The sequence below is a fragment of the Camarhynchus parvulus genome, chromosome 3 (assembly GCF_901933205.1).
Source record: "Camarhynchus parvulus chromosome 3, STF_HiC, whole genome shotgun sequence".
Taxonomy (NCBI): Eukaryota; Metazoa; Chordata; class Aves; order Passeriformes; family Thraupidae; genus Camarhynchus; species Camarhynchus parvulus.
This window is the reverse complement of record NC_044573.1, coordinates 64774127-64787312: the sequence shown is the minus strand read 5'-3', so window position 1 is coordinate 64787312 and position 13186 is coordinate 64774127. Positions and strand designations below refer to the sequence as shown.

Here is a 13186-nt window from a genome sequence, read left to right as displayed (position 1 = left end):
ATTCTTCTCCAAGACATGAAAATGTTATTAAGAGGAGATGATTCTTTCCCTTCATATTCTCTAAGAAAAGCAGACAAGCTGTAGAAGCAAAGCAGTGAGCACTCAACTTAGACTGCATTTATAGTGTGATAATAATGTGTGATGCATAAAAATGCTTGGGATTCATGGAAGATTTTACACAGAATGTGGAGACCCAATTCTGTATGGAAGATAAAAGCAAATGCTTATTTCCATACACGAGGAAGGCTTGCCAAGCCTACTCTTATTAGCCCTGAGATTAGCTCAGCTGGTTAGAGCATGGTGCTAATAACACCAACGGGTTTGTTGCAGCAGTAGTAGCAGCCATTCTGAAATAATACCTTGAGTTCTCATGTTTATGTTTCCTTAGAAATGCTAAAGAATGTGTAGCAATTTTTTAGATAGATTATTTGATTCAATACCCACAATTCTAGACTAGAAGGGTGAAATTATGGTTATGAATGTCTTTTCACCTTTATTCTATTTCCCAGCACATACAAGAGTGTCCATGTCTGGGGGGGAAGAACTAAATTGAAATTTCAAAAGACTGAAAGGAACACTAGGGAGGCAAACCATGCACAACTCAGCAGCTGTTCTGGCATTAAGAGAACACATATTTCCATTTTATTTGTTTTGTACAATTTTATTATTAGATGGTTAAACAGATACATTTTATTTTGTCCTTGGAATAATAAATGTCCCTCTGGAAAGCTTATAAATTTATGTGGATTATTACCAGACTCTACTGCTGTTTCTAAGTAGGATGTTACACCCTTGGTAACTTATTCAAAACCTGGCTTTTTTACTTGCCAAATCTGTATCAGAGAAGTGGATCATTTTAAGAAGCTATTTTTTCATATGGAGTTGCAAGCCTCTCACTGTTGTGGTTTCACCCCAGCCAGCAGCCAAGCCACTCACTCACTGCCCCACCAGTAGGATTGGAGACAGAATCAGAAGGTAAAAGGCAGAAAATTCATGGGTTAAGATAAAGAGAGTTTAATAAGTTAAGCAGTTTAATAAGTTAACTTTTGAAAGTTAAAGCAAAGGCTATGCACTCAGGCAAAACAAAACAATTCACAACTTCCCAAGGGTAGGCAGGTGTTCAGCCATGCCCAGGACAGCAGTGCCCCATCACACATAACATTGACTTGAGAAGGCAAATTTCATCACTCTGTGTTTCCCTTCCTTTTTCCTCCCCTCCCTTTATATACTGGGCATGATGTCAAATGGTCTGGAATATCCCTTTGGTCAGTTGGGGTCACTGTCCCAGCTGTGTCTCCTCTCAAACTCCTATGGCACCTCCAACTTTCCTTGCCAGCATGGAAGTACTAAAAGCAGAAAAGGCCTTGACTCTGTGTAGGCTCAACAGTAACAAAAACATTTTTATTTTCTTTACTGTGCTCAGCACAAATCCAAAACACAGCCCCCATACCAGCCGCTCGGAAGAAAATTAACCCTCCCCCAGCGACAACCACCAGGCTCCCTGAAACAAAAATTGACTCAGAATTAGGTTGTAAAAACCAGAGATCTGTTTTGAAACAATGAAGTACCAGGAATAGATACAGAAACCAGTGTATAGAAACTGCTCTGGCTGTCTACCATATATCCTCAGCCACCTCCCACTGCAGGCAGTGAAGGGCCAGCAGTCCTGGTACATGGAGGGCTTTGCAGTGCCCAAACAGCAGCGCCTGCACTGCACACAAGACATTGGCCCGCTGATCCAGAGCTGCCTTTCCTGTTGCAGAGCCTTCACACTGTTTCTGTGCCTGGGTCTGAATCCCAGCTGAGGTGTGCTCATTGCTAATTACAGACCTGCAGTGCTGATCAAGAGCCACAAGGAACCCAAAGGTCTTGCAGAAGTGGCACAGACCCTATGGAAGATGAGGTGCCCAAGGGATGGATCAGTAGTACAAATTTGTAAACTTTGCTGGTCCACTAACATTTAGTGCAAACCTGTGAGAAATAATTTCATGTTCTAGTTCTTAAAATGATGTCAAAATCCAAACAGAATTCCTGGAAGAAAGAAAAATTACCTGTGCAATGGGGGACTTACCAGTTTACCCTGACTTTGCAGGGCAAAAAACATTCTTTGACATATATAACGTGTGCATAAACAATACATGATAGAAATAAGGAGTTTTTCTCCATGTAATAGTTTTCATCTGTAGAATTCAGAAATCAAAAGAATAGATGAGTAGACAGAGAACCTCATAAAGAGTTGCCTTGTGATTTGATTCAGAACCAATTTGGAAATCTAAATCCAGGCATTTTGTAGTAAAGCAAAACTAAAATTGTGTATGGTACATTCCTGGCAAAGCAAGAGCTGGCAACTGATGCAGAAAGCTTCCCTTCAGCATAGTTTCCATGAATCTGTATGTGCTGGTTTTGATTAAGGAGCTTTAGAGTTCTCTTGTGTGTTCTCCAAAATGTCAAGCTTTTATTAAGGTTAGTCTGTAGAATTGGTTTTTTGCAGAAAGCACATTTTGCTTTTTTGATCTGCTATTGGAAGCAAGTAGTGAAAAGAGCCCTAGAAATTAGCTGAGAACATGTAGAGGAGTCATAATCAAAACCTGGACTGAGATCTGCTTCAGTTTAATATGACAGCTGATCTCTGCCTCAGTTTCCCAGTTTCTTGATAGGGCAGCTAATGTTTATGAAGCAACCAGGAGAACTGCAAAGTGGCAAGTGACAGAGATCTGCAGCAAACAGCAGATGTGGATTACATGAGGTAAATATCAAGTGTGTAGAGAGTCACCTTGTTCAGGAGCAGCTCTGCTTCTCCCACCAAGTACAGGGAAATAATAGGTCAGAAAATACAGGAATGGACATTCCTTGGGAGGTCAGCGATCGTGGAACACTGCGTTGTTTAGGTGAGCCTAAGTCCTCCATAGCTAATGTTCCAATAGGAATTAGTTCTTGCAATCTGAAAGCTCAAAACCAAAAGTGATGTACCATCTTCTTCCTCACTGTCTTTGTTCTCCAACCTGTCTTTATTATTCACATTATGCTCCAGATGTCTTAAACTTCAATATGTATGCTGCATGTTTTGCTAGGTAGAGTTAGCGACCCCAGGATTTTTCTCTTCATTAGCAAACATGTTCATTCTAACTTGATTCTTATCTGCTATGCAACCACTTCATATATTATTACTGTCCACGGATTCCAGGTGCCTCTGTGATACTGCCAGACTAAGGTTGAATGCTCCAAGATTATTATTTTTTCTGGAATAATAGTAGCAAGAGATTTTTATCTGTGAAATTCCTGCATAGAGAGATCTGGCACAATGCCCTTGGTTCTGAGAAACAAGATAAAGCACATTTTCATATAAACACCCAAGTGGTTTTGCAAACCACACAAAATGCACAGATAAGGAACTGGAAAGGTAATCATAGATTGGTTTGGGTTATAAGGGGACCTTGAGGATCATCTTGTTCCAACCCTCCTCCTAGTGGACACTTTCAGTTACACCAGGTTGCTCCAAGATCCATCCAACATGGCCATGAATACCTCCAGGGAAGGAGCATTCACAACTTCCCTGGGAAACCTGTTCCAGTGCATCACCACCCTCACCATAAAGATTTTTTTTCTAATATCTAATCTAAAGCTACTCTCAATTAAAACCCATTTCCCATTGTCCTGTCACTACATGTCCTTGTAAATATTCTTGCCCCATCTTTCCTGTAAGTTCCCTTCAAGGCTGCAGTTAGGTCACCCCAACACCTTCTCTTCTCCAGGCTGAACAATCACAGTTCTCTCAGCCTTTCCTCATAGAAGAGGTGCTCCATCCCCGTGATTGAGTTTGTCTCCTCCCTCTGGACTCGCTCCAATAGGTCTGTGTCCTTCCTGTGCTGAAGATCCCAGAGCTGGATGCTGTACTCCAAATGAGGTCCCAGCAGAGAAGGATGTTCCAGGGAAACCCTGTCAAAGGCCTTACAGGAGTCCAGATAAATGACATTTGTAGCTTTTCCCTTATCCACTGTTGTGGTTACTCCATTACAGAGAGTCACTAGGTTGGTGAGACAGGACTTTCTCTTGTTGAAGCCATGCTGGCTAGCTGGACTCACCCCCCTGCCCTCCAGGTGCCTTAGGAAGTGTCAGAGGAATCATTTCTCTTTTACTTCTTCAGAAGACTCATTACTACAAATCTTTTCATGTTAGTCTTCCCTTCAAAGGATAACCAAATATACTTTGCCAGAAAGGAATAGTTTCCAGTTTTACTTGCTATCTCCAGCCCAGTTGCATTGTTCTGAGATTAGCAGTGACTGTTTCACACGTAAGAACTCTTCCTGTTTGCTAGAACATTCCTTTCCTAACATTTTTCATTTTGTTTATTAAATATGAAGTTGTTCTGAATCTCAACAGATACAGGAACAAGGTTTTATGTTGATTTTCATTATGTTGTCACCTGACACACCTGGCTCCTTAGCAGACCTTAAACAGCTTCTTAAATCTCTGCCAGTTTTTCTTACCCTGTCATATTCTTTGTCCCTCCTTTGAATTCATTCATGGCTGTGATCCACAGAGCCATGAAATTGTCCCCAGACCTCAAGAGTGAATTTGTTGTCATATCTCTGCCTTCCATCACATCTCACTCCTTCTCCTTACCTTCTTTTGTAATGTTTTTATCTAGAAGGAATAGTAATAATATAAAATGCAGTAGAGACTGTAATAAAATCATCCTCATTGCAAAAAAAAATTGCAAAATCACCATTAGGATTCACTGATAATACATGAACAGAGATATGACTCCAAGGGGAGAATCTAAAGTGAGTGTTAGGTGCCTCTTTCAGTGCCTCTTGAACGATTTCTTAAGCACAGGGAAACAAAATATAAGGCAGAAAATATATCAGAAAAAAAGTGTATTTGCTGCTGAACAAAACCACCCAGGGTGATTGTGGGTATGGTTCATATTTTTTCATATCTATGATTTTAAACTATTAGTGGCAGTTACTGTATTTTCTGGGAGAAAATGGTCCTTAACTATGTAATGCTATTGTATTCAAATTAAATATTTTTCCTTTGATTATTACTTGAGATGCCAAGTATTATGACAACCTAAAAAACTACTCCCTATTTAACACATATGTGAAGCAATGCTGAGGTAGTGTCTTCACTGACAGGGATATTCAAGTGGGTTTAATATCAGTATGATTTTTACATGTGTCATGAAATGCTTCTCTGCTACTATGAGATAAAAAGAATTCTTGGGTCAACAGAAGCCAGAAGCCCTCTCTCAGTAGTCTCAGGTGTTAGCTTTTATTTCCAGAGGAAAAAAAGATTACTCTAAGACATCCAGTTTTTCTTAGAAATACTGGGTTTGGGTGGGGTTCTTATTTTTAATTACTAAAGCTCAGCAAGGCTTTATTATCCACTATCTGCAGCTAGACTTGTACAGTTACTAACAGGCAGAGAGCTGCATGGGTTTATTTGTCTATTTATTTTTAATTACCAAATTTATTTTTCTGCATTTTGAATCTTAAATCTTAAGTTAGTCCTTAAAGGTTGATATAAAACTGCCCCCCTTCAGAGGCAACCGGTATTTGGAACTTGAACTTCAGACAGAATAAATCAATAAAATTAAAGTAGGGATTTGAGACAGTGTAATAAGAGAGGAAAAAAGAATGGAACTACTTATGAATGATAAATCAACCTAGTTGTGTAAATAGTTTTCATAAAAAAGTTTATGAAAAAGTCTATTGTGTATTCCAGGTAAATCAGTGTGGTAACGATGCATGCTCATGTTTCCTATGCAATCATTATTCCCTTTGAAATAACATATTTTAGGGAACTGAAAAAATGAAAAGCTAAGGACCCTTGCAGCAGGGTCCCTATATTGCTTTGTGGGGATACATTTCTTCAGGATCAATTTGTCTATTCCAGTTTTCATATATATTTTATACCTGAAGTATTAAGATATAGGGAAAAAGGTTCTTAGTTTTTCTGTAACTGAGGATTAAAGAACTTTTGTTCTTTTTTTGGTCCTTGATGTTTGGTTTTTTTAAGTCTAAGGCCAAGGTAAATGATGGCAGGGAGTTTTTCCCTATTAGCCAAGATCAGAAATGTTTTCAGTGGGGAAAAGTATGGTCCAAGAGCAAATTTCAATATGCCTTATTTCAGGAGGTATTACTAGAGAGACTTAAACAGTTCAGATAAACTGGAAGGCTACATAGTGCAAAGAAGATGCTTTGTGTGTCTCACTTTGATTTTATTGAGAAATTGAGACATTTTTCTGAAGTGACAGGTAAGGCCAGAACTGTCTGATGGCCCTCATCTCATCTCCTCTGTTTCCCTCTGTGTTCTGCTTCTGCCTCATGTACTCCCTGGTAGGACCAGCTATGGACAGGTGCTTGAACTGACCTGTATATTCCTGGAATGTTTATATCAGGGTTTTTTTCCTGAATTACCTACATTTCCTATCTTACTTTAATTGGAAATGCTTTCTGGAAAAGCCTGTCTCTCTCGATAATTATATAGGGATCTATAGGAAGACTATAGTACTAATTTTAACATGGTTATTTCTCTGAATATTGGAAGTTCCTCATTTATAAGGCTCTGGATCTTTTTACAAAACTAATGAGATTCAGAATAACACTGCTCTAGGGAGGGAATTTATTTCTTTTCATACCATTTTGTACCTTTCCAAGATCCCAATTTAAAAAAAAAAAAAAAAAGAGAACAAGAAAACCCTTACAAAATATGTGCAATGAAGAAGTGAAATTATGTAGTTATGTCCACCTTACCCTTGCAGAGTATAAGTTTTCTTTTTTATAATTGCAATTAAATAAAATTACAGAAAACTTGCCAAATTTGCACATGAACTACAATTAAAAATGAACTTTTAGGAGAGTCATTTTCCAGAAAGTGATTTTTCTTTTCTGAGGAAAAAAAAGATGGCCTTGCTTGTATTTCATCATATCAGTGTTTCAAACAGAAAGGCTTTGTTAGCCACACTGTTCCTGGGAAGGCAGAAAGTTAATGCTTTGACAGTTTTGAAAACAAATTACTTAATCTATCAGGAGCTGTTATTTTCAGTTCTTGTAACACAGCAATCAAAACCTTCTAGAGAAACTTATTTGCTGATTCTTCTCTAAAGAAACTACTGATTTTCTTAGAAACAAGTAAAACTTCAGAGGAACTTACTTGCTGACGTCTCTAAAGGAACTACTGATTTTCTTGTAAACAACTAAAGCTTCAATCTTATCTCTACATAGCCTGTTACTTGGCACAATTTAAGCAGTAAGGCAGATTTTGATGAAAGTGTAAAAGGTTTTGGTAAAACAAAAAAAAAAAGAATTTGTGCTCAGAGGATTCTGTGGGTTTCATATATGTCCAGGGCAATTTGAGAATACACAAATACAAAATACACAAATATAAATACACAAAGTACAAATATTTTCTACTTTGGTTTTACTAGGCCTTGCAAAATAGTGGAAGGACAGAAGTCCTTCCTGAGTAAAGCAATTGTTGGTAATGTGACAAACAGTACTTGAATTATTATGAAATAGGTGATTTTTTTCCACAGGGTGGTATCTGTATTTTTTCCTCAGCTTTATCTGTGATGTTCTGCCAGAGAAGAGCCAGTTTTCAGTAGCACTGTCATTTAGTCTTCCATGTGACTGAACACACTCATGTTGGGATTGCTAAGCAAAAGAAAGATCTATCACTGCCATGTCAATTTTAAAATCATGTTCCAGTTTTCAAAACTGAATTTTTACTTTAATTAGTTCAGCCTCCATCTCACCAACCACAAGCCACCCCAAAAAAGGCAGAATGATGCAAAGGCAAGAAGAAGAGGTGATCTTCAGGCTTTTTCTGGGATGGGGGGGAAACAAAAAACCCCACAATAAAACAGATTGGACATCCAAGAATGGAGATGGCTGAAATCACCAGTCACTTTGGGAAGTCTTAACCTTTCCTTTCAGCACATCAGGTTGAGGGAATATTTTGTTCTTTATCATTTCCCTGCAGTCAGACGGGGGAGGCAAGTGCTGGTGCACAGGCAAATGGATTTCACAGCTGCTTCCAGGGCACAGAAGTCATTCAGGGGCAGCAAAACACGCATTAATACCTGAGTGAATCATGGAAACCACACAGCAAAGTTGATTGGTCTATACACAGGAATTTTGGGTGATACCCTAAGAAGGGTACCCACAGGGTATGAAGTTTTACCTCCAGGAATCTTTTAAGTGTTTGCTTTCTTCGTGGAGAACATGCCCACAGGGAAGCTCTGTAGCTTATGTCATCCCATCTTGTTATACCTTTAAAACTGGAAAAACCCACCTGTGCAGGTCCCTTTGTCCTTGTAAAACTATGTACTTTCCTGCTCTGATTTCCCTTTTGGAAAGGAGTTTGTCTTTCTTAAGTGAGCTCAAAATGCTCTCCAGGATCAGACTATGTTTGCAAGCCTGGAACATAACCCAGCTTTTTTAGTAATGCCCTCAAGGTCTGAAATGGCATTATTTTAAATTGCAGAGAGGCATATCAGTATCATAGTTGTGGACTATAGAATAAGTTTGTTTTACAGTAATCCCCATGCTGATCACCAGAGCTTCAGGATGCAGAATGTGAGCCCGTCTGCATGAGGTGCCTGCAGGCAGAGGGAGCCCGCTGGAGCTGCCCATGGGCAAAAAGAGGCACAAGCAGCTACAGGCATGAGCAGCTACATAATTGTCACACGTTTTTCATACTCCTGCACAGCTCAAAGGGAAAAAAAAATAACCCTAATAGACAGTCTAACTAGGTCTGTGTGGAAAGGGGTTAAAGGCTGTCCAGAGAAAGGCAGAAGGAGGGGCTGTAGTGGAGCTGTATGTACATCATCGTTAATCCCAGCACACTTTTGGCTGGCAGGGCCTCTGGGCACCTGGAGTTGCTTTTTTGCCCTGGTGTCTGCCCAGCTGATTTGATGTGAGCTGTCCTCAGGCTCTTTGGTGGGTCCTGGCCCCAGTGTGCAGCCAGCACTGACTGCAGGGCATGCAGCCGGAGGAGCAGCACGGGGTGGTTCCTCAGGTGTGGTGAACTGCAGAAAATTACCTTGGGTGTAGGTGTGGCTCAGTGTAGGTGAAAAAGTGTTGAAGCATAAATTTGCCCTCACTTCAGCTTCTCTCTTAACTTTATGCTTCCCAACCAAGAGCCCTATCCCATGGTCTGGGGTCTAACAGTGTAAACACCAGCCAGGCTGGGGATAGATCCCCAGGTTCAGAGCCTTTCCATCTCAGCAGGTATAACCCATAAGAGGACACAGAGTAGATGGCACTAAGCAAGCTGTGCAAAGTCTTTCCCAAAAAGTGACTCTTTGCCAAAGTAAATTACCATCAGTTGTCATTTAAATGAGAATAAGCTTCACTGATTACTTTTTGCATAATCATTCAGAATGAAACCAGATGTTCCTCAGGCCATGCTTTAAAGCTGCAATGCACATTTAGAGGTAGGCAAGAAAATTCTCACAAGAAAAAGGATACTGAGTCTTGTTAGTGAATTGGTTTATGTGAAAAAACTTATCTTTTATTCGTGATGAAAGTATATTTCTGAATCAGAAGCCATTTCCCAGCTGTTAGACAAAGCTGTATGGAAATTGCCACCCCAGCAATGTTAATATTGCCCCAGCATGAGGCAAGCTTTCGTTTGTTTTTAAAAAGGAACAGTAACATCCCTTCAGGAAGACTGCTCTGAATCACAGTTAGGTTTGGGTAAGTGTTTTAACAGAATGATTTTCTGGGTTTAATTATTTTAATTTTACTTTCTTGGTACCTTTACATTTCTTGATGTGGCACATTTTCAGTCTACAGCCAAGAATCTGGTTTGCAGCGTTGTATGAGGCTTCAGAAGGAAGCAAATCACTCTATCTAAATCATCAGAGAAATTCTTTTTGGTTATCCAGTCTGTGTGAAATTGTCAGGACATCTCCTTTTCCTCCTGGGCTTATAAGACCTAAAGCATCCCCACCTATGTAAGTTTCTTCCTGCTGAAAGAATATTTATAGCATTTCTGACCTTTGAATGAACTTTTAAGAATCAATAACAGCAAAGTGGAAAGCAGGTCAGCAGCAGTTTTCCTCTTGACTGAGTGTAGCTAGTGTTCAGCTTGGAATATCTAATATTAGGAATATCTAATATTAGGAATTAGGAATATTATCTAATATTAGGTACTACCATAATCACATTTAAGCAGCATTTTTGTAGGAAATTTGCAGATTTCTTCAGCGCTGTCATGTAGCTATCATCTGAAGGAAACAAGGCTAGAGCCGTTGGTGTCATTGATGGGTTTTTAGGTTGCTGTGTATCAGTTTTTTACATGGCAGAACTTCTACAAAAAGACTTGAAAAGTGGTGCTGAAGAATAATTTTCTTAGCTGTATTTCGCCACTGGACAAATGTAAGTGAATTAGAAACTGTTCTCATTAATGACTTATCACAACTGAAACACCATTCATTTCCTTCCACTCCAGATTACAGTAATAAAATGGACAGAGTCACCCCTTGATGTGTGAGCACAAGCAGCCATATGAGATGATTCAATACAAGATTTGTCCATTCAGAGTTGTTATCCCTATGACCCTACAACTCAAATAATTTAAAGGACCTTTCCTAATTCCTCAAATTTATGAAGTTCCTTTCAAAATCAAAGTGTTCCCATAATGAACTAGACATCTCAGTGCTGTTTCCTGCCTCCTTCTAAAGGGGAAATTAATTTCCCTTTATTTCGTTGCCTAAAAGCAAAGTTTCTCACTTAATTAAATCCTTTCCTTCTCCAGAGCTGGCCCCCCAGAAAATTCTTTATGCACTGTCTTTTGCCTATCACAGGTTCCTGGCCAACTAGTTCAGATTGTAACTGTGCATTAGAAGCCTAAATTCTGAATGCCTTGAGTTAAATGAGATGAATCCCATTGCTAGGGGTGACAGTAATAGCTCTCACAGAGCAAGAGGTCTTCTGCCTTGTAATTAGAGTGAATTTTTGCAGCCAGGGCTTCCCCTCATGCCTTTCCATAGAGGTAGCAAGCAGAATTTTGCTCTTTACTGGAGCCTCCTGAGACTGCTGTAATACATAGGGCTTCTGTTTGCAAGTGCAATGTCATTATTCAGAAAATACCTCATAAAAGCTTAATTTTTCTCCAGTATTTTCCTGATTGACTGAAATGGAGACACAATGACAGCTATACAAATCTGCAAAAATTTCAAAAAACTTTATAACATCTCAAAAGAGTTGTTTTCATAAGTTTCTTTTTCTATGTCCATGTCATTTGAAGATTGTGTCTACTTGTTCAGCCAACCATCCAAAGATGTCTAAAAATACCAGGAATATAAAATAAATTTACTGTTATGACAACTTCTGTTTTTTCAGAAGTTGTTTGATCAAAGGTTTTAATAGTCAGGAAATTAAGATTTTTTTAAACGGATTCTATCATATTTATTGTTATTGTAATTAGTGTTACATTCCTGAAGAAGAACAAAGGAAAACATTTCCACACAAGTTCTACATGAATTGTTAATGTCAACTTTGAATTTCCTTGTTTTTTCCTAGTTTATAAAACAGCCTTAATATAGAATCATTTTGTCTCCATTTCTTCAAATTTGTAGATTCATAATATTAAAGAATGGTTTCATTCCTCTCTCCACATACCCATTTCCCTCTTTTTGCTTATTTTTTAATTTCTTGCAAAGATCAGTTTATTCCTCCATGTACATCTTCAGTGGTCTTAAAATATAAAGCTGTCTTAGCATTTCTCTGTTCTCCAAAATTTGCATTTCAGCTTTCAGCAGTCTCTACCCAAGTGGAAGTTGATCTTTTCCTCTTATTCCTAACACATTTTAAGTACTTTGAAAAATTCTCTAAAGCAAGAGAAAAACTGAAGTTCTGATGTTACACCTAAGTCAGACCTAAGTACTGTATTGGTTTCTAACTCTTCTGTCTCTAGCCTGTCTTCTGTCTTCTGTCTTCTGTCATAAAAGACATGGTTGAGACTAAATAACAAAATCAACCTTTTGTTTCACCAGTTCAATAGACAAAAGACATTCATATTAATACTTCTGATGAAATTGTAGTTTATCGGTTCATTGAGACTGCTATTTTGGCTCCAGCAAGAAGCTAAAGTTCATCTGGCAATAACACAGGCATTTGAAAAAGCAGCAAGGTTATGTGGATGCTGGGACAGATCCATGCTTTGAAACCAGAGACAAAGCCTAGCTGGGTGATGACCAGGGAGTTTCAGTTTCTACTGAATTTTCTAATTTGCTGACACTGCCAGGGTGGGTACATGTCAATTTGGGTTATACCACCATCAGCAACATTGGGGTTGTTGTACACTCATCATTTGTCCACTCATCATTTCTTCAAAACTGTATGATAACTGGAACTGCTCATTGTTTATGCTGATCTAAGGCTGGTGAATGCCCTTAAGAGCTACTTCAGTCTGTTTTGTTGGGTTTACATCAGTGCTTAAAAACTGTGGGTCATTTTTATGCATGGCAAGGTACATGCTGTCTCTTACAGTCTGTTTTATCTCATGGTTTCACCTTCATCTGTAGCAGCGCCTCCTGCCTTCACTGCTGCAGTGTTTGGGTGGCAAAGTCGATGAATTTAAGTCCTTAGGTCTTCTTCTGTAGCTGGGGCACACAAGGCTCAGCTGCTTCTTTTCTCACAAATGTCTGCCTACCCCCAGCTACCAAACACCTTGACTGAATCCACAGTCAATACCAGAACTTGAGCCAGACACTGGAGCTGGTTTAATGTCAGCATAGACCAGCTGTGCACTGGCAGCTTCTCACACATCTCACAAGTACAGGAGGATGGGCTGGTCTCACTAACAGCATGCAATTTGGCTTGGTGATTTCAGAAAATGATGAGGAGCAGGAGGCTCTGCTGTCACTGGACAAGCCTGGTTGGTATTCCCAAGGTAATGCTATCCAGCTTTATGATCTACTGAAGAAGATGACTGGCAAGTTGGATCCCAAGGTATGTTACAAATGAGAGTCAATCTTTGTGAAAATACCCTGTTTCAGTCAAGAATTCACCAGGCAAACTTTCATTAGTTATTGATGTGACTGGTTCTGCAGCCCAGAACTGGAAGTAGCATATTTGTCTTCTTATCGGTAGAATATGTAAACTTTCTAGATGTAAACTTTCTGTATGTAAACTTTCTGTATGCAGGGTAAACATTTCAGCAGCTTTGGGAA

General features: G+C 39.1%; 1 protein-coding gene across 1 annotated transcript in view; it reads left to right on the top strand.

Moving 5' to 3' along the window:
- NT5DC1 (5'-nucleotidase domain containing 1) overlaps window positions 1-13186 on the top strand; it is a 126255-nt gene that overhangs the window by 94982 nt on the left and 18087 nt on the right. Inside the window, exon 9 of the mRNA XM_030944955.1 lies at window positions 12847-12965. Within this exon, the coding sequence (XP_030800815.1) occupies window positions 12847-12965 (119 nt within the window). The remainder of the gene's footprint in view (window positions 1-12846; window positions 12966-13186) is intronic.